General features: G+C 47.8%; 1 protein-coding gene across 1 annotated transcript in view; it reads right to left on the reverse strand.

Annotated features, from left to right (window-relative positions):
- Positions 1–23,229, reverse strand: part of Pik3ap1 (phosphoinositide-3-kinase adaptor protein 1) — a 105,594-nt gene that overhangs the window by 1,693 nt on the left and 80,672 nt on the right. The window contains exons 11-16 of the mRNA XM_051146541.1: positions 22,338–22,403; positions 20,759–20,964; positions 17,615–17,687; positions 11,986–12,141; positions 6,341–6,411; positions 5,259–5,395 (exon numbers count right to left, since the gene is read on the reverse strand). Coding sequence (XP_051002498.1) covers positions 5,259–5,395; positions 6,341–6,411; positions 11,986–12,141; positions 17,615–17,687; positions 20,759–20,964; positions 22,338–22,403 — 709 coding nt within the window. The remainder of the gene's footprint in view (positions 1–5,258; positions 5,396–6,340; positions 6,412–11,985; positions 12,142–17,614; positions 17,688–20,758; positions 20,965–22,337; positions 22,404–23,229) is intronic.

Genomic DNA, 23,229 nt, shown 5'->3' on the forward strand with positions numbered 1-23,229 from the left:
TACAGCAAACAGCAGGTAAAAGAAGCATGGATCTGGCCATCGGTATACGGCATATGTGTGCATAAGACAGACAATGGGAAAAATTGGGAGACAGTCTTGTTTGACAGGCAAAGATCTGGCCTTAAGGAACATGTAAGCATGCATGTTTACATACACAGCGCTCTCCCTCTCTCTCTCTCTCTCTCTCTCTCTCTCTCTCTCTCTCTCTCTCTCTCTCTCTCTGTGTGTGTGTGTGTGTGTGTGTGTGTGTGTGTATGAAAATTCGACTTGGATGACCCTGTTTTTTCATCTGCCTAATCAAAGTATGTGGGAGCTTAAAAGATGGCATGGAAATTAGCTAGCAACCCTATGTCTGGCCTAGAGCAGGCACTCAGTAAGTTAAGGTAAAAATCTCACTATGAGGATGAGCCATTTAGTCTGAGACTTTTCCCCATGAACCTTACAGTCTGTCTTCCTCTGTGAGACGTCCCTATGCCCTCCGGTCCCCTTTCTCATCTTGTTGTCACATGGACACACCTGCAAGCACATCAGTTTAGTTTCGTTCTGATGGACAGCTCCAGCAAAAGATCAGAAGCCCTGACTCAGGGAGATGCGTTTATGACAACAGGAACAACAGAACCAGGGAAGTGGAAGGGTGCTCTATCCTAAGGGGGCGTGGTCCGTGCACAGACCGCCTTCTCTGACCTGAGAAGCTGACTGCACCTGCACACTGGCCCCTCTTACTCCTGGGTGAGTTCTCACCGGTGATGAGTTTGGTTCAAGAACCCAACAACTCTGATGATGACAGTGCTCTTAAAAGGCGAGGTTTTAGCTGGTATGGCATCACGGGCCTTTACACACCGTCTAATGTAACTTTCAAGTTCCCTAGAAGATAACTTTTGTTTTGAAATAGCCTCTTATTATATAGATCAGGCCAGCCTCAAAATCCTGAATATCCCCCTGCCCCAGTCTCCAGAGTACTGAGATTTACAGACACCACACTGGCCTGATGGCTAATTTTGTAAGAGCTTAGGAGGTCCAACCCAAGCATTACCACTCTATTTTCATAACAAGTATATATTAAGTTCCCGATATGTGTTTGTTACTATGCCAGATGCTGAGAAGAATAGAAAAAAGAATTGAAAGTAACGTCTAGGACTGGAGAGACAGCCTGCTTGATTTAGCACTTGCTATGCAAGTAGCAGTATCTGAGTTGAACACGTACAAAAACCTGGGCATGTCATGGTGGGCTGCAGTAATCAAAGTATTGGGAAGGCAGAGACAGAGGGACCCCTGAGGCTTGCTGGCCAGTCAACCCTGCCTACTCTGCAAGCTCCAGGCCAAAGAAATACTTGCCTAAAAATAAGAAGGAACACGAACAAAACAAAGACCCCCAAGGTTGTCCTCACATGGACACACATAATTTCTGCTCTCACAGAGTTCACTATCCACTTGAGGAGAGAAGTGCAAACAATGTTTGTAGCAGGGGATATAATATGGGATTTAATATGGGATGTAATATGGGAGATAATAATATGGGACGTAATAATATGGGATGTAATATGGGAGATAATAATATGGGACGTAATAAACAGAGAACCCGGCGTGAAGCATCACTCAGTATTGATCTATCAGGAAAGGCTTTTCCTAGAGGAGGGATGCTTGGACCAAGTCTGAAGGAATGTACAGAAAATGGAAGGGAGTAGAAAGAGAACCCTCCAGGGAATGGGAGAAGCTGTACTGGAGAAACCCATTTCCCAGAATATGTAAGTCATGGGACACAGACAAGCAAAGGAGAAAGATGCAAACTGCAGCTGGACATGGCCAGGGCACACTGAAATACACAGACTCCAGTTCTGAGGTCCATACAGGGAGTGGCATCATCAGCTGCTTCCGTTCTACAAAGTCACCTGCCCGCAGCGTGGAGGAGGGACCCACTGGGCACAGGGAGGTAAGTGTGTGCCGTGGGACACTACCGCGTGGGAAGATGACTGCTGGAAGGGCAGTGGAATGGAGAGACACTGGATATGGGAGCTGTGAGGGGAGGTTGGAACTCAGGAGGATTCCCAGGCTTGGTACTTGGAGAAAGGTGAGAACCGTATCTCCGCCCCAGGCTTAGGAACTCATGAGGAAGCAGCTTGGGGTGGAGAGTGGAAAGCAGCTTGCTGAGTTCAATGCTTTATAGGCTGTATCTCAGCTACCATGGAGCATGTGAGTTCGGGTCCCCAAACAACAGCAGGAAGTAGAAGGTAGTCAAGGAGGCAGAGGCACCAGGCTGTTTGCTGGCCGAAGTTGAGGCTCTGTGAATGGCATGTGGAACGGGCAGAGCCTGGGCCATGTACCAGAGAGAGTGCACCAGAGAGAGGAGAAAGCTGAGGAGGACATGGGATTGCAGGTTCCGAGAGGGGAGGAAGCTGAGGACATCAGCTGGCCTCTCTTGTGTCTACCAGCAGGCCAGCCATTCAAGACTGGCTTCGCCTCATTCTCTGCTTACAGACTGCACCATGTTGTCCTGAGACCTGCACATGTATTTATAATGCAAGCACATGCTTGCAGATCCCTTTCAACCCAAAATGCACACCAGCCTTGAGTTCTGTTAATTACGGGTCTCCACAAACAACACCATTTGCTTAGCACAGAGTTTTAGTCCTTTGCTCTCCCTATCTTCTCACAGCATGCTTCCCAGCTCCCCAGAGGCTGCATCTCCCATCTCTTCTCCCACAGTTAAATGTGTCCCTGTTTCTATCCTATAGTTTCTGGAGGTTGTTTTCCTGATTGCTCGCCTTCCCTTTTCCAATAACGGCAAAATCCTGCACAAGTCTACGGCTACATTTTCAACCTTGCCACTATCTTTGTACAGTTAAAGCAAGTGGCTCCAGAGTCCTCAGCCTTCAGAAACAGAAAGTCTTGGCTCTCGGATCACCTCCTCTCTGATGCCTACATTTTCTTGGCCAGGTTTAACATAATGGCTCAAAGATCAGTAGTATCTCTCCTCCCACTTCCCAGCCTCAGCCTCTACAACCTGCAAAATGTGATCATTGTAAGAAGGCTTTGGAGAACATTAAGGAAGTAATGCACTTAATGTGTTTGATATAATGTTGCCACACAGGAAGCAGTCATTAAATAATAGCACTTATTACCATAATCGCTCCTGCAAAGCCTCACCCCCACCAAATACATATAGCAGCTTTCAAGCAACATAATTCAAACTCAGGGCACAGGCTGAATTATCACATGCATTCCTTCTGGGAATATCCAAATGTGCATCGCCCGGGCGGCACCAGGGAAACATGCCTGTAACTGTCAGCTTTGGGCTGACAGATGTTCACGCAGCAGGTGTCAGTATAGGAATGTCGCTGGGAGCAACTAAAAGCTGTATATAGCAAAGGTCAAACTAGAGAGAAATGGAGAGGCCCAGAAAGCTAGACAGAAGGCCTTTGTGTTGCACTTTCTTAGCAAACCCCACAGATGAGCTTTATTTGCATTTAAGTATGCACAAACTCCCTCTTTTCTCACCCACTGTATCTTAAGCATCAAAGAATGAACCCTCTAGGATAAGCCTGGACATCTAAGACCTCTGGTCTACATGGCAGCCCCACCGGCCAGCTCGAACCATTTTTTCTGTTACTTCTTGGCTCATAAAGCATGTCCCTTCAGAGGCCCCTGTACCGACTGAACACAAACGCGAAAATCAGCAAGTGAGTCACACTTGTCTGGCTCATCTTCAAAGCCCCCCCCCCAGATGTCTACTCTCCTCCTGTACAAATACACCTTCGTATTATTAATCTCCTGTCATAGGCCAAGAACTCTACCCTACGATTCCAGAGGAAGTTCAACCAGTGACTCTATTTTATAGACAAAAATGTTGAGGCACAAAACCATCAAATCGCTCATCTAAGCCCACAAGTGGCAGCAGATCCCTTAACTCCATGAGACTCTGAATCCCACGACCACTCCAGAGCCTTGTCCACCCCACAGACCAGGCTGGTTTGTGTCACTCTTAATTTTATCTCCTGTTCCCGAGAAGCCCAGGACCCACAATACAGCCAAGGGAATTCAATACTATGAGCATAGTCCTAGCTAGACAGATACAGATTACTAGGGGGTCTGGGAAGATGGCTCTGTTGTGTAAAGTGCTTGCAATGTAAGCACTGGGGCATGAGTCTGGATCCCAATCACCCATATAAGAACCTGAGCATAGCAATGTGCATCTGTGATTCCCTAGGGGAGACAAATAGAAAAATCCTGGGAGCTTGCTGGCCAGCCAGTATAGCCAGTCACTGAGTTCTAAGTTCAAGGGAAAAGACATTCAAACACAAATATGCACACATGTGAATAAAAAAAAAATTAAGACTTGTTTTAGGAGCTAGAGAGATGGTTAAGCAGTTAGGAGTACTTGCTATTCTTCTAGAGGACCCACATTTGGTTCCCAGCACCCACACTGAGTGCCTCACAACTGCCTGTAACTCCAGTTCCGGCAGAACAACGCCATCTTCTGATTTCATGGGCACCTGCATAAATGTGGCACTGCACACACACGAGACAGATGCACACACAAAAATGAAAAAAAAAAGTAACACATACATCTTAAAAAACGATATTTTAAAAGCTGTTAGTTATATGAATGTCCTTCGCTTGTGAACTTAAAATATTATTTAAAATGTGAGCAAGTAAGCTTCGCTTGTGAACTTAAATATTATTTAAAATGTGAGCAAGTAAGCTGAGCACGGTGGTTCATGCCTGTAATCCTAACTTTCAGGAGGCTCTGACAGGAGGATTGAGAGTTGGCAGCTAGCCTGTACTATAATGCTGGACCTTATCTCAAAGAAGGAAAAAAAAAAAAAATCAAGAGCAAGGGGCTGGAGAGATGGTTCAGCAGATAAAAACAGTTGCTGCTCTTCCAAAGGATCTGTGTTTGGTTCATAGTACCCAAATCAAGTGGTTCACGACTATCTGTGACTCCAGCTCCAAGGGATCCAATGTCTCTGGCCTCCACAGGCACTCTCAGACTCACATGCAGACACCCACGTGCAGATGCACATACCTATTCATAATTTTAAAAATATATAAATAAACACTGTGTTAAATCCAGGGAAAGCCAAGCAAACAACAAGTCACTATGTGTGGGTATTTGCATGGGATAAGGATCACCTTTTACTGAGGAGACCACGCTGAAGTAGGTCAGTTATAGGCATTTCCATATTTAGATATTCCTAGACCCTCCTGTCCCTTATAGCTAGGAGAGAGAGGAGAAGACTTCACGGTGACTTGGACGTTACCTCTGTGAAGCAGCTCGAGGGGGCACCCTAGGGGGTCTCTCGAGGGTCACAGCTGGTGTTCCGGTCACAACTGGGGCTCCGTCCACTTGGGCAGGACCTGGGCTCCGACTTCGAGTAATTTCAGGGATTTCATTATCCTAGAGCATGCAAGATGCGAAACAAAGGTGGCGATCACACACAGCACGAACTGTCTGAACTCAAACTCCTTGCTTCTCCAAGCATGGTCTGCTGTCTTCTAACACCAGTACTGCCTGAAAGTTTGCAGGAGTGCTCTCCCTAAGACGCAGTCTCCTGAGTCTTCAGGGTTAGTGGTGACTCATGTGACCCACTGGGCTCAAACCAGCCACTGGTCACCAGGTCAGGAGAGACACTGATGAGAATGGGCCAACTCAGAATGGGGCCTCACGCTAGAGCAGCTGAACCTCTCGGCTCAGGGGAGTCCTGGCTGGCTGTTGACCATGCCACTAACCATGTGGAAATGCAGGAAATGCCAGTGTACAGACAGGGATGGAACTGGAGACCAAATACCCTGGGGACCTGGGACATACAGGAAGATCTCACGGCTTCATATAGCAAGACAGAGGCACTTGATTGAGGTCGAGCATGATGCTGCCCCTGGAATCCCCAACTCTCGCGCAGCTCCTTCCTGCAGACACCCACTTCTGACTTAAGTAGTCTGATTTGCCCATCTCCCTCTACGCTCCTCTCTCCGCCCCCCTCACCTCCTTTCCTTCCTTTCTACTGAGCAAAATTCATATAGCCTTAAGGTCAACCATTGCAAAGTAAAATGGCATCGGCACATTTATAGTTGTATGCAGCCATCACCTCCATCTAATCTCAAAACATTTTCCTCACCTACAAAGAAAAGCCCAGACCAGCTCCTCCCATTCCCACGCCCTCCAGACCTGCCAGCCACCAACCCGAATTCTGTCTCTCTGGATTTGCCCATTCTATGTTATTTCATACAAACAGCACCCCATAACATGTGACCTTTTGCATGTGGCTTCCTTCCCCCGAACTCCTTTCTCTTGTGATAAAATTATGATCCCTGAAACAGGCAGAGTGGAAGTCCCGACTCTCACCTCATTGTCGCCCTCCATCCCGCTGCTCACGCTGAGGAGACTCCGCGTACTCGATCGGTTACTGGTGCTGCCTAAAGGGCAGAAACAACATCAGCTGGACTATGGATTCTTTCAGGAGGAAATGGAATGCAGAGCTCCTGCCCTCCGTTATGTATAGCAATAGAAACAGTACACAACCCTCAAAGACGGGAGCCAGTTCATTGGAGTTCAGTTTTTCCGCTAGCATCACACAAAACAGTTTGCTTTCTGATGGCCACTTTGAGCTTAACGGCTACCATTTACCCAGGGCTTACCACCCATGAGGTGCTTCCCAAAGCATGATTGCAATTTAATCCCTTTGAAAATCCTATTTGATATTAGAGCTTTGATTTTACAGACATGAAAGCAGAGGTGCAGAGGTGCTAAGCGTCTCAGTTGATCTAAGTCTGCAAGCTTTGTTGTTTGTTTTGTTTTGTTTTGTTTTAACTGTAGTCTTGCTGCTTAATTAGCAATTACAGGACCAGGGTATATGTATGACATAGACGAACCTTCTAATAAAAGATTACACGCCAATGCCAAACAAAAGGCAGGGTTGAGGGCGTGGCTCAGCAGTAAAGCCTTTTCTATCGTGTACAAGGCTCTGGTTCCAAGCCCCAGAACCACAAAAGCTTCTGCAGAGTACGAACTCAAAAGTCTAATTTATGTTCATAGCAGGAAGCTTGTGTGAAAGCAATTTCAGTTAGGAACTTATTACCTAGATCATTAAAATAGCATCAGCTCACAGAACTTTCTGGAAATGTATGTTACTCAGAATGGTAGCAGTATGGAACTCAAGTAGAACTAAGAAAATGAATTGTAAAATTTAAGTTTGCGTTTTGAGATTCTCATTACCTTAGCCATGGCTGGATCTTGCGATACAGCCCACACTAGCCCTAAACTTGTGGCAATCTTCCTGTTTCTGCTTCTCAAATGCTAAGTTTACAAGTGTGTGTTATTGGAGGTAAATTTTTTTTTCGAGACAGGGTTTCTCTGTGTAGCCTTGGCTGTCCTGGACTAACTTTGTAGACCAGGCTGGCCTTGAACTCACAGCGATCTGCCTGCCTCTGCCTCCCGAGTGCTGGGATTAAAGGCGTGCACCACTACTACCCGGCTATAGTTTTTTGTTTTTGTTTTTGGAGGCAAATTTTTAAAAAATATATTTATTATTTTTATTTCATGTGTGTGTTTGTCTTCTGGTATGCCTAGTACCATGTGCGTGTCTGGTGTCCATAGAAGCTAGAAGAGGGTGTCAGATTCCCTGAAAATGACGTTATAGATGGCTGTCAGATGGCATATGGATGCTAGGAACTGAACCTGGATCCTTTACAGGAGTAGCAAGCGCTATTAAGTGCAGAGCCATCTATCTCTCCAGCTCCAGATTTAAAAGCATTTTTATTGTATTTATTTATTTAGTTTTATGTCTTAGTGTTTTGTCTGCATTATGTGTGCACCACATGTGTGCTCATATCCTCAAGGTCAGAGGAGGGGGGTCCCCTGGTACTGGAATTACGGATGGCTGTGAACCACAAGTAGGTGCCAGGAACTGCACCCTGATCCTCTGGAAGAACAAGTGTTCTACACCACTGAACCATCTTTCCAGCCTTCAGTGCAGATTTTTAAATCTGTCAAAATGTTTCTCTAAGACACGGGATTTGGTTTGTTTATTGGGAACACATGACTAGTCTCTTTCTAATCATTTATTACTCATAACCCAGCTTACCCACCAAAAGGTTCTCTCTCCTACCCTCCAACGAACTTCTATCAACAAGTGTGGAAGTTTTGATCTCTTTAAAAACTCAGTTTATGTAATATAAACATGTTTTTTGTTTTAATCCTTAGTGTGGGATATGAGATCGCCTTAGTTTATCCATAGCTAATAGCATTTTTGTGCTGGGCATGGTCTTTGTCTGCTGGAGATAGTTTAATTCTGAGGACTCAGAAAGGGTATAAATACAAGAGCCCAGAGAGAGAAGGCTTTGGGGGCTTCAGGACACTCAGGGAGGTTTTTGAGGAGACAGACAGAGGATAAGAAAGCTGCTTGTTCGTCCTGTGCCGCATGTGCCATTTGCTGTTGCTGGACTGCCAGATACCTTGACGACTGAAATTAGTATTTTCCCAAAGAACCCGATGACCCTAACTGGCTGGAACTAAGTCTAAAGACTGAAGTTTATCCATCAGCAAGAAGTAGAACTATTCACAGGCACTGGCCGCATGGCTGGAAATTCACATGCATCAGCCCCCCACTGCCCCTTCCCTTGGAATTCCTAAACCTCTAACCACAGTGTTTGGCTCTAAACCTTGGCCGCCGCCCCCTCCCCCCACCCCTTGATATGGTCTCTGCTCTGGGCTCGTGAATGACCCACAGTTCCCTTGGCTGCCCAGTTGGTAAGCAGTTTCTGGTCTTGGCCCGCATGCACTGCTCTTAGATCAGAGAGAGGAAGCCAAGGCCACATTGCTGTCATCAGGGAAGAAGGCGCAGACCAGCATCCAACTCATGCTATTTTTGTGCTTTCCTCCATTATGAGCCCCTAAAGACAGGCTCTTGTCACCTTTCTGTCTCTAGAGAGTGACTAAGTGAGAGGGGAAAATGGCCGGTTATACTATAACCCTTGGGCCAGATAATCTATGAGAAGATCAACAGCCGCTCCACAATTGAGCTTTTGTTATCTAAAACATATCACTAATTACTGAGACTTAATTACTTAGTCATAACCCGGTCTAACCTGCAACTGTCTTTCTGTGCGTCCCGAGAGATGACAGATGTGCCGTAATAAAAATAGTGGTGCTCGCAGGGTGTGATTCCAGGGTAAAGGGCAGCTGGTGGCTCAGAGTCTGGCTTCCCCCACTCTCCCTCCCTGCCAAGGAACTAGCTCTATTTGGAAGGTGGTGCCTTCCTGGTAATAGCACGGTCAGATCTGGATATGACTCCCAGTTTTCTGGCTTACTTGCCAGAAAACCCGAGGCATGTTTTCTAGCCACTAACTGTTATCTAGAAACCAGAAGCGTTACTGCTTTGGATGAACTGGAGGGGTCACACTGGGGACATGCTTGTCATGGGGCTGGCAATAAGCAATTGTCTGATTTGTGAAGGCAGCTATCCTCATCATCTTTCATTTTAATGCAGTATACTAACCTTTAGTGACACCCACCCCGCAGTAAACTTCACCCCCTGTCACTGTCCGTGCCTTTGTGTGGCCTCTACACACTCCAGACTCAGCCACCCAACCTGCTTTAGGCAATGGGACATTAGCAACTGTGACAGGAGCCCAAACCTGGCAGGCTCTTGCATACTGGGCTTGTGCTCCCCCATACCCCACCCCATCCCAGACCCCCTTGCCACATAAGAAGTTTAGGCTGCTGGATTAAAGGCCGTGTGGAGAGAGGCCTTGGAGGATGTGAGGCCATCCTGGACGCCCCAGCTGAGTGTGGTCATCTGAATGACTCCTGCTCATTGATTGAGGAGAAGACACAACCCACCCCTTCTGAGTTCTGCCCAGGTTGTGGGATCAGATGTAAATAAATGGTTATATTTCAAGAAACTGAGTTTTGCCATGGTTTATTACATAGCAGAAACTGCAGCAAGAACAAGCTCTGATCTGTAGGCACGAAGAAGAATGTAAGCTCTTGGTCTGTCATTAAGTAGCATTTCCTAGTGCCATTTTTGGGCAACAATTTACTGGTACACACACACACACACACACACACACACACACACACACACACACACACACCAAACCAACCAAATCAAACAAAACAAAAAACCAAGCCCTTCATCTGTCTTTAAGATTTTCCAGCTGTGGCTCCTTTTGCTGTGGGAAGCAGAGCCCCACCAGTGAAGGAGTGAAGGTTCTGGGACTCCCCCTCTCTCACGCATTCCAGGGCAGTGCCACTTACCTTATTGCCTTATTGTTTATTCCGAAGGCTGTGATCCCTCAGGACTAACTCCCTCCTGCTTCTGATGTCAGAATTCCCAAGTTGCCTTTGGCAGAGCCTCTCTTTGGGTCTCCATTGTTTCCACCATTGTGTGTGTGGGGGGGGGAAGAGGGTGTGTGTATGTTTTCTTCCTGTCCAGTCTACATTCCCAGGTAGCCACATGATGGGCTTTAGAGCTGTTTCCACAGCTCAAGTGCGAGGAATATTAACGAAAGCGAGCAAGCTGGGTTCTGCTGTCACCTTTGCTACTCTCTGTCTGCTTAATCTTCAGGAAAATGCTTTCCCTCTCTGGGTCACAAGTGCTCCATCTATACCTGTGCCCTTGGGTGAGCAAAATTGTGTGTGTGTGTGTGTGTGTGTGTGTGTGTGTGTGTGTGTGTGTGTGTGTGTGTGCACGCACGCGCGCATGATTTGTGTATAGATGAGTACAGGTAGGTAGGTTTTTCTGGGAACCAGATCAGGAACACAGTAAATTCTCAAGGAGGCTGTGATGTAGGAAAAAAAAGATCACTACTGACTTGGATAGCCTACCTGTTAACCTGCACTCGTATGTGGACTCTCTGCCTCACTTTTAAGAGACCTGAGTCCTGAAGTACACGTCTCTCGGTCTCTTCCATCACTTGTGCAGTTGTTTTGCTAACAGTGAATTATAGGGCAGACAAGAAACTCAGTGTATGGTGCTAGTGAAGCCTGCACATCAGCAAATGCAGCCCTTGACACAGAGACACAGAGCCGTCCCCTAAGCCTGCACACTAGCAAATGCAGCCCTCGATACAGAGACACAGAGCCGTCCCCTAAGCCTGCACATCAGGCATCATCTGCCACAATGAGACTCTCATTCAAGCTTTCTCACTAAAAATGAAGACGTGTCCTAATTAGACGCCGAATGCCTGCACAGAAGGGGAAATTCTCAAATGTGAGTCTACTGTTGTCTACGTTCTGATAAGATGTCCTTGGCTCCACCTTAGCACAGCTGGAGTAGAAGACGGAGCAGTGGTGAAGAGTCCTGGCTTGGCTCCAGACTGAGTTCGAATCCCAGCTCAGCCAGTTCAGCTCAGTGACATACTCAACCTGAGTGAAGGCACTAAGCCTGAAAACTTCCTCCTCAGCAAAATAAAAGGGCATGAATCTACCTCAAAGAGGTTTTGTGGTCATTAAACAATCGATAAAGACAAGTCACTTTAGGTAAGTACCCAATCAATGTTAAGAATTTTTTAGAAAGCTGGCCAGGTGGTAGTGGTGCATGTCTTTAATCCCAATACTCGGGAGGCAGAGGCAGGCAGACCTCTGAGTTTGAGGCCAGCTTGGTCTACAGAGCAAGTTCCAAGACAGCAAGGGTTGCACAGAGAAACCCTGTCTTATATGTGTGTGTGTGTGTGTGTGTGTGTGTGTGTGTGTGTGTGTGTGTGTGTGTCATATGATATATTATATAATATATATACACATATCAAGAGAGAAAGTGCTGAGCTGCATCTCCCCACTTATGCTGACAATCATTAGGTTTATAAAAAGAAAAAGAAAATATACCAAGAATCATCATACGACAGGGCCCAGGGCAACTAATCCACATCTGTCACATCTCTCAAAACCAAATCAGGTCCCAGTTAAGCTCTGGGGCTCCTGGGAGTGTTTGCCAAGGCCTGCAGGTGCCAGCCGGCATGTGGGCACGAGGGCACCTCTGGCTTGCTGCTTACTTGCTGTGCTGGACGTGCTGTCTGTCTTCCAGTCCCCACGTCTCAGCTCTGTCCTGGCGGGGAATACACTCTTCCTGGGGCCGCTCTCATACACGCCAAATTCCACTTTCCCAGGCAGGTGCTGCGAATGCCGGATTGGAACTGTGATCTCCAGATCTGCAATCAAAAAGAAGAAGGAGATTCCGGTTGGCTGTCACTGACAAATGTCTCTCACGCTCACTGCCCACCTGTCTCCAGAGCCTGGGCCTGAAGGAGAGAAAGAGAGACAGACCCTGGAGTCTTGTCCCCCTTCAGCACTGAAAAGCCACAGAATCCAGAGTGGCCCAGGCACGGGGAGGAACGGCAGAACGTGAGTAATGCACACAAGAACTCTTCTACCATGGAGAGTGGACAGCAGATGCACGTCGGCATCAGCGAGGCTTGCGCTCCTAGCCCCACCACTTAGCTGCAATGCAGCCATGCTCTCTGTATTAGTCCTCTGTCTAAGGAAGGGATAGTGAACACCGCTGCTTGTAATAAACCATCCTGTACACCAGGCTCATTCTAAGAGTCCCATGTTTTTGCTTCATTGAAACCTCATAAGACCCAAGAAACAAGCAGTATTACTATCATTCCCAGAAGAGATGAAAGCACAGAAGAGTGACGTTGCAGCCTCCATTGCACATCTGGAAGTACCAAACTGAGAGGTGAACCCTGGCACTGCATCCTACTCCTACGGTCAAAAGCCTCTTGTTCTTACGTTTGTTATGAGTGACAGGTGCAGGGGTATGGGATGGGCAACCTACCTGACGACAGTGACCCAGAGAATTCATGACCAAAGTCCTGTGTGCAGAGAAACACCATGGCTTCTGAGGCTGACACATGATAAAGGCACAGTCCTTACCCAGCTCAGGGCTGATTTGACCCCTTCAGGGCTGGCCTCTGCAGTGGTTTGTCTTCAGCCCTCCTGAGAGTTTGACCCCAGGGCCCGGGGAACATAAAATGAATAATTTGCTCTAGCGAACAGAGTGAGATGTCTAATATGCCACCAGCTTCCTCCCTAGGGGGTGCGAGGCAGGTCATAACGGAAGCCATGGGAGCAAGGGTTAAAGAGGAGGATGCTTTGGACTGTGGTACTGCCTCTCTTCGCCACTTCTGTTCTTCCAGGGAGCAAGTGCAATAGGGGGTTCAAAGGTGACCCCTCCTGCTGAAGCCAGAGACCCGCCAAGAAAGCTAATGAACAAACTGGAACAGTATGAAAGAGCCGTGTGGGAGCTATGTGGACTAGACACAGTGGACAGTGTGAAGTGTGGGCCACTGGTCTTCTTAGGACCCACCTTTCCTCATCCTAGAGGTTCTAGGTGGTTCTAGTGGTAGACCAGGGCCCTATGATAGCCAGTTCCCCAGTCCCTTGTGGGACGGGGAGTGTTTTTCCATGTCCCAGGCTCTTTGGTTACACTGAAGGGGAAGTGTTTTCCATGCTCACTGCCCTGGGTGCACAGCATAGCTAAGGCACGCTTTCATGGGGAGAACAGCGAGTCTCAGGGCCCATGCGGATATAACACGCTTTCCCCTTCTTTCTCAGTTTTTAATCTATCCTTTTTTTTTTTTAAGTCACTTTAACACTTTTTAAGGTTTCCAGTCTGATTAATTAACTTCAAGGTGGTTAATCTTTCACCAGTCCTATGAAGAAGAAAAGTAAAATACACAGAAAGAAAAAGACCAGAGGCCAAAGGTTCATAAAACTCAGGGACAGGCTAAATGTTTCTAAAACACTGCCACTCTTTGCCTGAAGGTACGATGTCAGGAATAGTTTTCATGGTTATAGCGACAGCTTTCCTGAAGTGCATTCATCTGCGTTATTACATCCCTTTGTGCTTTGGGCCTTTTCCACTCAGTGGGTGCCTGTAATCCCTGTGAGGAAACTGAGTCAGACACTGGATAAAGGAATAGCTCTAGATTCAGAAGTGGTTTAGCAATAAGGCAAGGAGCAGGACCCAGGTTTCCTAGCCTTCAGCTGCCTCTGCCTCCCAGGACACACCCAGAACACAAATATTGGCTGTCTACTCCATGGGGCCACAGCATTCAACAAGCAACACCACAAAGCTGATTTCCTGCAGCACCAACTCCATGTACTACAAAGAGCAAAACTACTCCCTGGGACTGAAGACGGTGTCAGAGGGTCCATTTTCAAAGGTTCTCGGTGTTCCAACACAAATTGAAGAAAAAGTGAAAATACGTGTTATTTTCTATGACAACTGGAGTTTCCGGTTTCCAGATTTGAGTCAGTCTAGGGTTCTTAGAAAAGGCCTCATAGACGGAAGTGCCACTCATCAACCCCGAGGTTCTTATTGGCCAATGAGACGTGTGTCAATGGTTTTCAATGGTTTTGGTGCAGCAAAATTCTTTCCTCGGTGGCCCATAGGCACACATATAGAGGCCCTAAGGCTCCCAAAGAGTGCACTGTGAAAGCCCACAGAATAGGGCATTGCAAGCCAGTATGTAAATTCATAGTAAATGTTTACAGAGTTCGATAAGTCATATCTACCCAACCATAAATGATACCTTCTCTTTGGCAACTACTCTGATACCTCCTGCCTCACTGCAAAGGACAGGGCCCAGTTCCCAATGCCCAGTGCCTGGTGTTGCTGGCCAGAGCAGGACACCACATTTCCTAGAGCCAGAATTACAAGTCGTTGTAAGCGATCACGTAGGGATCACTGGGAACCTCCTGGGCCCAGTGCAAGAACAACAAGAGCTCCTACCCTCAAGCCATCTCTCCACCCTGCTGTGTATATTTTATCACAATAACAACTAAAAGCAAGGATCCTCTTGGGGTGGTAGGTGTGCATCCTCTGCATGTGGATGGTTTGCCACTCTGAGTCATTCTTCCGTGTCCGTTTGAGTTGGACCTGGAAGGTCCCCTAAAAGCCCAGACGCTAAAGGACTGGTCCCCAGAATAGGTATTGGGAGGTGGTAGAAACTTTAAGAGGCCACAGAGAGGCCTTTGGGTTATTGGAGGTTGCCCTGGAAACAGACAGTGAGATTCCAGTCCTTTTCCTCATTCTGTCTCCATTCCCATTTGTGAGAGAATTTTGTTTTGCCATGTTCTCCCACCCGGATGCACAGCATCGTCCCAGGCCACATTACAGGGAAACCAATCATAGACTCACAGCTACAAAACTGAAAGCCAAAAGTAACCTGCTTGTCTTTTCTTTTTTGTTTAGGGAGCAGGAACAGTTGTGTGTGCCATGGCATGGCAGTGGAGCTCAGAAGACAACCCAAGAGAGGTATTTCTCTCCTCCCATCATGTGGCTCCCGAGGACCAAACTTGGGTCACCAGACTTAGCAGCAAGGGCCTTTTCCCCACTGAGTCATCTCACTGGCCCCAGGCCTTTTTTTTTTTTTTTTTTAATATAAGTTGATTATATCAGTTATTTGTTACAGCAATGTAAAGTTAACTAGTACAGTGTCCAAATATACATAATTTAATCTTTGAATAGCCATGGCACTAATTATAGTCACTGACATAAAGCTAGTACAAATAATTACCACTCTTCAAAGCAAAATTCCATGCCAGAAGCTCTGGAAAGGTGTGGGGGCTGGGGGAGGGGCATGCTTCTTTGGAGAACTTTACACCTTGATCATTCTGATTTAGACTATAGGCATTAGTGGATGGAAGTCATCACTCAGACCTGATTAGTCTTGGGTGGACTTTGTGGTGGTGGAGGAAGGGGGAGTATCCTACAGTGTAGCCCAGGAGGGTCAAGAACTTGTGATCTTTCTGATTTCGCTTTCTAAGTGCTGGGATATAGGTATGTGCCACAGCACCCAGGACTGAACTCTGTAAAATATTTCAAGACTTATGCTCGTCACTTACTCTGGAGGGCTACGCACTGGAGGACACCAGCTCATATATGGGACCTCTGTGGACTCACAGAAAAGTACAGGTTTAGAGTTCTTCCATGTGCCAGGCCTGTGCAGGGCACACGATATGCCTATGGTTGCCCATCGTAGCACCCCTGTTAACTTCCCATGTTGCAGATGAAGACTGCAGCCCAGGGAGGTAAAGTATTTTATCCATGGTTCCAAAGCAGTTAGCACTATGCAGAAGTCCAACCCCAAACTTGCTTGCCCCAAGAACCATGTCTGTGCCTCTGTGCTCCTCAGTGTGGGGGTTGCTAACCTTGTTTCTAATCTTCAGCAACACCAGATGGGAACCCTTGGTGGGGCAGGGCGGGGCGGGGCGGGGCAGAGGGAGCTATAAGACTGAAGTCTCAGCTCTTGAGCCAGACCACTGACTCCTGAGTGCCCGAGAGTCTACCACCTCTCCCTCCTGGCCTTCGGACGCTGGAGCCACCTACAAATCACGGGCCAACATGTGGGCTGTGCTCAAAAGCTTGACACATTTCATTTCATCAGCACTCTGCCTTTGCACACAAATGCTCTATCCTTTAAAAACACTTTAGTCCTTTCCCACCTAGAGCCCTGTTTTCTGAGCCCAGGTGACTGCAGGTCATGAGCCTGACTTTCCACCGTGTCAGCTCTCTCCTCCTCCCCACCAGGTAAGCAGACATGATGATCCCCCTACCTCCCATCCCAGGGAGGTGGGTTATACATTTAAAATCTAAATACTAAAAAAAAAAAAAAAAAAAAAACCCCACAGTGCTAGGCTGAGCTCCCCGACTCCTCTCCCTTACATACTCAAAATCATTAATATTCTCTAAGCCAACTGCTTTCAGAAAAATGCCGTGCTAGGCATCATGGAAAAACCACACCTACACGAGTTAAAGGACAGCTAGCTCATAAACTAACAAACCACAGACACAGAGGACCCTGGGTTTTTTCTTGAGCTGGCTGCTGATACCTGGTGACTGCGTGGACTGGTGTCAGCAGACAGTTGACTGAAATCCTTAATTCCAACACAGACTTCCGGAGCTCCAGGAGGACTGTACTACAGCTGAGGAGTCAGCAGGGCACAAAACATGCATGTCCCTGCTACCATGGAGCTTACCGTAGACGGGAGGGAGGATGCTAGACCATGGCCAGGACATAAGACTAAGGAAATCCTGGTCCATGCTACAGAGAATAGGGAAAACGAGAGAGTTGGCCAGAGTCAAGCACGGAGGCCCAATCTGCTGAAGGCTCTTAGTCCCTTGCTCAGGATGCATGGTGTCGTGTGGATGGTGTCACGGGAGATTTGGAGGGAACAGAAGAGCCCATCCACAGTGTATGTAAGAGTCACTCTTGGCCCTACTATCACTAGAGTGGATCTTCAGACACTGGTGATAAAGACTGCCCACTCTCCTGAGAGTGGGGCTTTCTCTGCTCTATTGGTGCCTACGTTCTCTTAACTGCGAGGGTGGAGCCAAGAGAGAAGATATAATTATCCTCTTTGGGTGGGAGGGGAGTTCTGTGTATCCATTTTCACATTTTGGTGGGGGATGTCTTTTCCAGTAGTACAGCATTTACAGAAGGGACAAGACAAAACTGTCATCTCAAAGGGTCTCCCTGTCTACTGTAGGACCTGGATCTGCAAACCGGCCCTGGCCAAGCAGTCTGTCTGTGCTCAGGCCACAGCAGAAGGGAGAGTCAAGTGTGGCCGCAATGACCATCCCCCAGTGATGGCGGGCACGGAGGAGCCACTTACCTGCATGCTTTCCTGATTTTTGCTTCTCTCGCTGTCTTCGAGTGATGCTGTCTCTTAGTCTTTTAAGATTTTCCTGGAAGATAATTTATTGGTCGTTTAAGCACACAGCAGAATATTACCTTTTGGACATTAGAATTCCATTCTTACCTTATGCCCTTGCAGGAGCTAGCACACTACAGTTGCATATTTCAAGATGGCCCCCAGAGGAACTCAAGTCTTTGATAAACTGTGCCTGAAATGTGCCATTGTTTTCCACACCAGAGTCTGCTTTCAGATGCCCAGTTACATCCTCAGCCTTAGAACCCATTGCCCTCCTCCAGCTCTACCTCACAGCCAAGCCCATCCCGACACGCTTGCAGACTCCCATGCACTCCTGTGTTTCACTGTGCTCACTCCTTGGTGCTCTGACCTTGAGGGACCCTCATTCCTATAAATCTTTCCCAGGCCTGAGCCAAGGCTAGCTCCCTGAAGCCTTCCCCAGACAGCCCCAGGCCTTAGTCCTGTCCATGCCAAAACCTAGGTTACACTGCCTTGCACACAGTATATATACTTATGTGTATGCATGTGTGTGTGCCCGCGCATGCGCGTGTCCATATGTACCCTACCTTTTCAAGGACACTATGGATTTTGCAAAGACCAGGTCTCATACCTTCGTATAATTCAATCATTTGGTCCACTGTAGCCATTCAATAAATGTTGACTAAATACACAGAGGTCAAGATTTGTTTCTAACTTAAGCCATCCCACAGTAGCAGTGCCTAAGCATCCCAGGAAAGTTATGCTGGGAAAGTGTCTACATAATCTGGTTGGAGTAGCAGGTGGATGTGAGAGAGACACAGGAAGTCAGACTGAAAGGGCTGGTTGGCTTGCAACTGTAGGCTAAGACACCGGATCTTGTTCAGAAAGCATTAGGGACACACAGATATAAGATGGCCATCATGAGGAAGTTCTGGTGATCTGGAGGTGGAGGAGGCAGAGAGGCAAGAAGACCCATCTAGTGGCCAAGTCGCTGGCCTGATGCAGGCAAGAGGGCCAACAGTGGGGCATGGTTAGAAGAATGGAAAAATATCACAGAACAATGGGTGAAACCTCCTGCCACTGTTCATGAGTGAGAGAACTCTAAAGTCTGTCTGGGGCCTCGAAAGATAAACAGGAAGAAAGCTACTTTGCTGGAGAAGCCTCAGGTCTAGTGCACCTCAGAGGAACATCCAGCTAATGGCTGCAATTTTAGAATTAGACAAGTGTCGTCGGCACAAAGGAGAAGCTAAAAGTAGCCTGGGCAGTGCCCACTCACAAGGGACAGCGATGAAGGAGATAGAGGAACAAACAGAAGCAAAGGAAAAAAGGAGGTGAGTCCTCAGGATCAGCTGGCATGTGACAGTCCTAGACAGGAGGCGCTGTCAGGGCATAGACATGTGTGTACGTCTACTGGCTGGGCTATGTTACCAGTGTGAACACAGACCACAGCATGTGTCCAGGAATCCTGGGCAAGTCTGTGTGCAGGGAATAAGCTACTTAGGTACAGATGCAGGGAGAAAGCCGATGTTTCCTCAGCACCAGGCATGTGAAAGGCTTTTCCTGGCTTACACTCTCTCCCGCTTCCCTTCACATATAGGAGTTGGGAAATGGAGGCACAGCAGGCCCATGCCACCCAACTGCAAGTGGTAGAAAACAAGGATGTCACCTTGGGCTGCCAGCTCCAAAGATAGCTTGTAACTACTTTGACACATGGTCACAGTTCTTAGAGAGGAGGGGCAGGAGGAAGGGAGGATGATCAGTGTTGCTCAGGACAGCAGCTGCTCTAGGTATCCTGAGTGAAAGAGGCCCAGAGTCCTATCTTCAACATCTCAGGGGCCATCACCCTTCAGATCCTCTAGAGAGGGCTGCACCTGGGAAAGAGGGCCCTCGTGTTAAAAACACAAGCTGGGAGGGTTGGGGACATGGGGGTAGTAGAAGGTGTAGGGATGTGGGCACAGGCTCCAGAGCCAGCCAGTGAGTATACATCTGAGCATCTCTTCCCCGGCCTGAGCCTTGGCTTCCTGAGAAACAGAAGCCATGCTATCTACTGCCCTTACACTTGTGTTGTGAGGGACCACAGACACGGATGCAGCCAACCTGGAGTGCAGTGTCTTGTCATGCGGTTATCAGAGCTCAACCAAGGCTGCTGGAGTGCAGTGTCTGTCACACGGTTATCAAGGCTCAACCAAGGCTGCCTTCTGACTTGTCCCTGCTTCTCTCAGCCTTACCCACCCCCAGAAGGCACAGCTCCCCTCCCAAGGTCAGATGCCTCAGCCACTCAGAAGCTGTCAAGTCAGATACAGGGAGACCAAGGACTGCCACACACCACTGGGGAGACTTTATCATTGCTTAGAGAGGTGGCCTTAAAGATGTTCCTTAATCCCATGGGCCTGATGTCCTCTTTTGATATGAATATATAAAAATAATTTAAAAATACATGAAGTGGGTTTATTTTCTCATAAAAATCCTCAAACGAGATGGGCTTAGTAGTGCATGCTTGAAATCCCAGCACTAGAAGCAGAGGCAGGTGGATTGCTATAAGTTTGAGACCAGCCTGGTCTAGGTAGTGAGCTGCGGGTTGGCAGCCCTGGGATGGTGTGGTTGGCAGTTTACAGAGCTTTGCTTTTGTTTTTACACAGTGCATAGGGTGTGTGTGTGTGTGTGTGTGTGTGTGTGTGTGTGTGTGTGTGTGTGTGTGAGAGTGAGAGAGAGAGAGAGAGAGAGAGAGAGAGAGAGAGATTAACTCAAGCATTTTAGACTCTGCAGCTAGTACTGTTCATTTCATCCTTTTTCTCAGGATCTGTCCGAGTTTTCTTCATGTCCTAAAGAGTGACGGGTCAACTATGAGGGAAAGGAAAGGGACCCTGGAGAACAGAGCTAGCAATCGGAGGTGGAAGGCCGAGTGCGGAGGCAGAATTGAGGGACAGGGAAATCTGACCCCCCTCCCCAGCCTCTTTAAGCTTTTAGACCAGGGTTCCACACTCCTAGGCACAGCCACTGACAAGGATACTCAATCAATGTTCACAGGTCCAGCCATGCAGTCCTGGTGACCTACATAACAGCTTCGGCTGCCTCCTCCATCACTGGGGGTGGGGTGGGGGGATGAGGAGTGGCAGAGCTGGGTACCTGTTGGAAGCGGAAGGACTCGGACCGTTTCTTTTGGTTGAGTTGCCACTCTTTGAAGTGCAGCACAGCCTCGTCCACGTTGACGATGCCCAGCTTCACCTGCTCCTGCAGGGTGATGAGCTGCCGCTGGCCTGGCGTCTTCATGCCAGCAAAAGGGTCATAGATGCTCGACGGGGGCCTGTCCCTCCATGGCCTCACAGGTGGCTCTGCAGAAAGTGGCAGAAGTCAGCTTGGTAACTCCCAGCTAGGGAGAGCAGACCTAAGAGGTGGCAGTAAAGATGGTGGGCACAGTCTCTGGGGAACAGTCTGTCATATCCGGAAGAAACAATGACATATAGAACAAAAGTGGGAGTGGGGGGGGGGCACAGAGTGAGGACGGGGAAGTCGCTGATAATTTCAAAACCGGTTTCAGTTAAGCAGACAAAGCCACAACACGGAAGGAGGGGCAGAGTCTGCTGAACACAGTGAACTTTGAACTTTGACTGTGAAGGCATCCAACCCAGTGTTTCTCCACCTGGAGACTATTGATATTTTGGGCTGGACAGCTTTTCATTGTGGGGGCCTGTTCTGTGCATTAAGGAGTAATGAACAGCATCCCTGGCCACCACCTACTGGGTGACTTTCCTTGATATCAACAACCAAAAATGTCCCCCAAAATTGTTAAAGTCCCCTGGGAAGGGAGGTGGGGGCAAAAATGCTATTTGACAAACAATGCTTCAGACGTAAACCCACTCATAGGCCGGAACAGTATACAGGAAGAGCTCAGCCAGGGAGCTTCTCCAAGCCCTGTCTCTAATAATGGTCGTGAACTGATGGACACAAAATATCAATAGAATTGCCACCCAGGTCCAGTGGCACTGGCATCAATAGATGCTCAGTTCCAGCAGGTTGTCCTTGGGTTGCTCTGTGCCAGCCTCTGTTTCATTCCGATTAAAGGGCAGCTTTCCACTGGAGGCCAGCCAGGCCCTCGCCAGGCTGCAGCTCCAGTTCTTTGCGGAATGAACTGCACAGATGACAGGGCCACCACTGGGACTTGTGGACATCACTTGATATCATAGATCTCAGTTTGTGAAGCGTGTTCCAGATTTCCCACGTGACCAGCCTTTCAGGAATCCCCTGGCATGCTTAGACACTCCTGGGGCTGCTTTCCTAAGCTGTCTTGAGTGGGGTACCAATGAATGCCCATGCTTAGCATCAGGAAACTAATCAAGGGGTGCTGGAAGTACTTAGTTCCATTCAAACATTCCTTAAGAGGTCTTTGGGAAAACCGAATATCCCAGTTGTTATCCAAAGGCATAGTGGATGCAGTAACGATAAGGTGGGCAGGTAGTTCAAGAGGGCTGTGCCATGACCCACTGCCGTGCCATTGTCCAATAGTGCCCTCTGTGGGGTCAGTTTGTACAATAATCTAGGGTACCCTGCCCTCAGTGAGGGGTTCTCAGACATCATCCTGAGCTGTCCCCTTACATCTTTCTACGTGAATGCCAAGTGCTACTGTCATGCTTGGCCATCCCTGTTACAGAAATCCTCCTGGAAGTTAAGTTTGTATACAGGAAGTTGAGGACAAGTTGTAGCTTACCTTTTCTGATGCTCTCTGAAGAAACATAAAAATTCCCAAGCCGCTCCTGACTTTTTTCTGCAAAAACTGTGAAAGAAAGAATATTCTAAGTGAGGGCAGGACTTATTTCTCAGGGGCCCTATCACATTTACAAAAATTTTAGAAATTTATAAAAAATTAATCTGATGCAAAAAAAAAAGTCATGACCATTGTACACAAATTTCTGGAAGAAAACAATGAGAGAGAGCAGAAAGTATAAAAGACAGAGCCTACATGCATATGCACACACACACACACACACACACACACACACACGAAGCAGGGTCTCCAGCTTAAAGACAAGCCAGCCAGAGGGAATCCACAGCATGTCTAAGATTATTAAAGAAAAGAGTCAGCTGGGTGGCAGTGGCACACACCTTTAATCCCAGCACTCGGGAGGCAGTGGGATCTCAGTTTGAGGCTAGCCTGGTCTACATAGTGAGTTCCATGACAGCCAGGGCTACATAGTGAGACACTGACTCAGAGAGGGGGGCAGTTACAGGGGCTGGAGAAATTGATCAAGTGCTTGAGTGAGCATGAGACCCCCAGCACTCACATACATGAATACAACAGCAGATCTGTGAAGACCCTGCCATTAGAGGAAAGGAGGCACCTACCACCTAGTGGGTCAATCACACTGTAAAGCAGAACTCCACCTGGTAGAACAGATAAATGTTTCCCTCCAGAGGGACCAAGATGAAGCCACTCATGAGGAGCAGCCACACATGAGGAACAGAGGACATAGGAAAGGGAAATGTTCCCTTGGTGGTAGGATGATAAGGTTATCTCATAGCTCCCTGGGCCCTGCAGAGGACTCCCTCAATTCAAATCCCTGCTCTGCCACACATGTGCCATATGTGGACAAGAAGCTTGA

The sequence above is a fragment of the Acomys russatus genome, chromosome 5, assembly GCF_903995435.1.
Source record: "Acomys russatus chromosome 5, mAcoRus1.1, whole genome shotgun sequence".
Taxonomy (NCBI): Eukaryota; Metazoa; Chordata; class Mammalia; order Rodentia; family Muridae; genus Acomys; species Acomys russatus.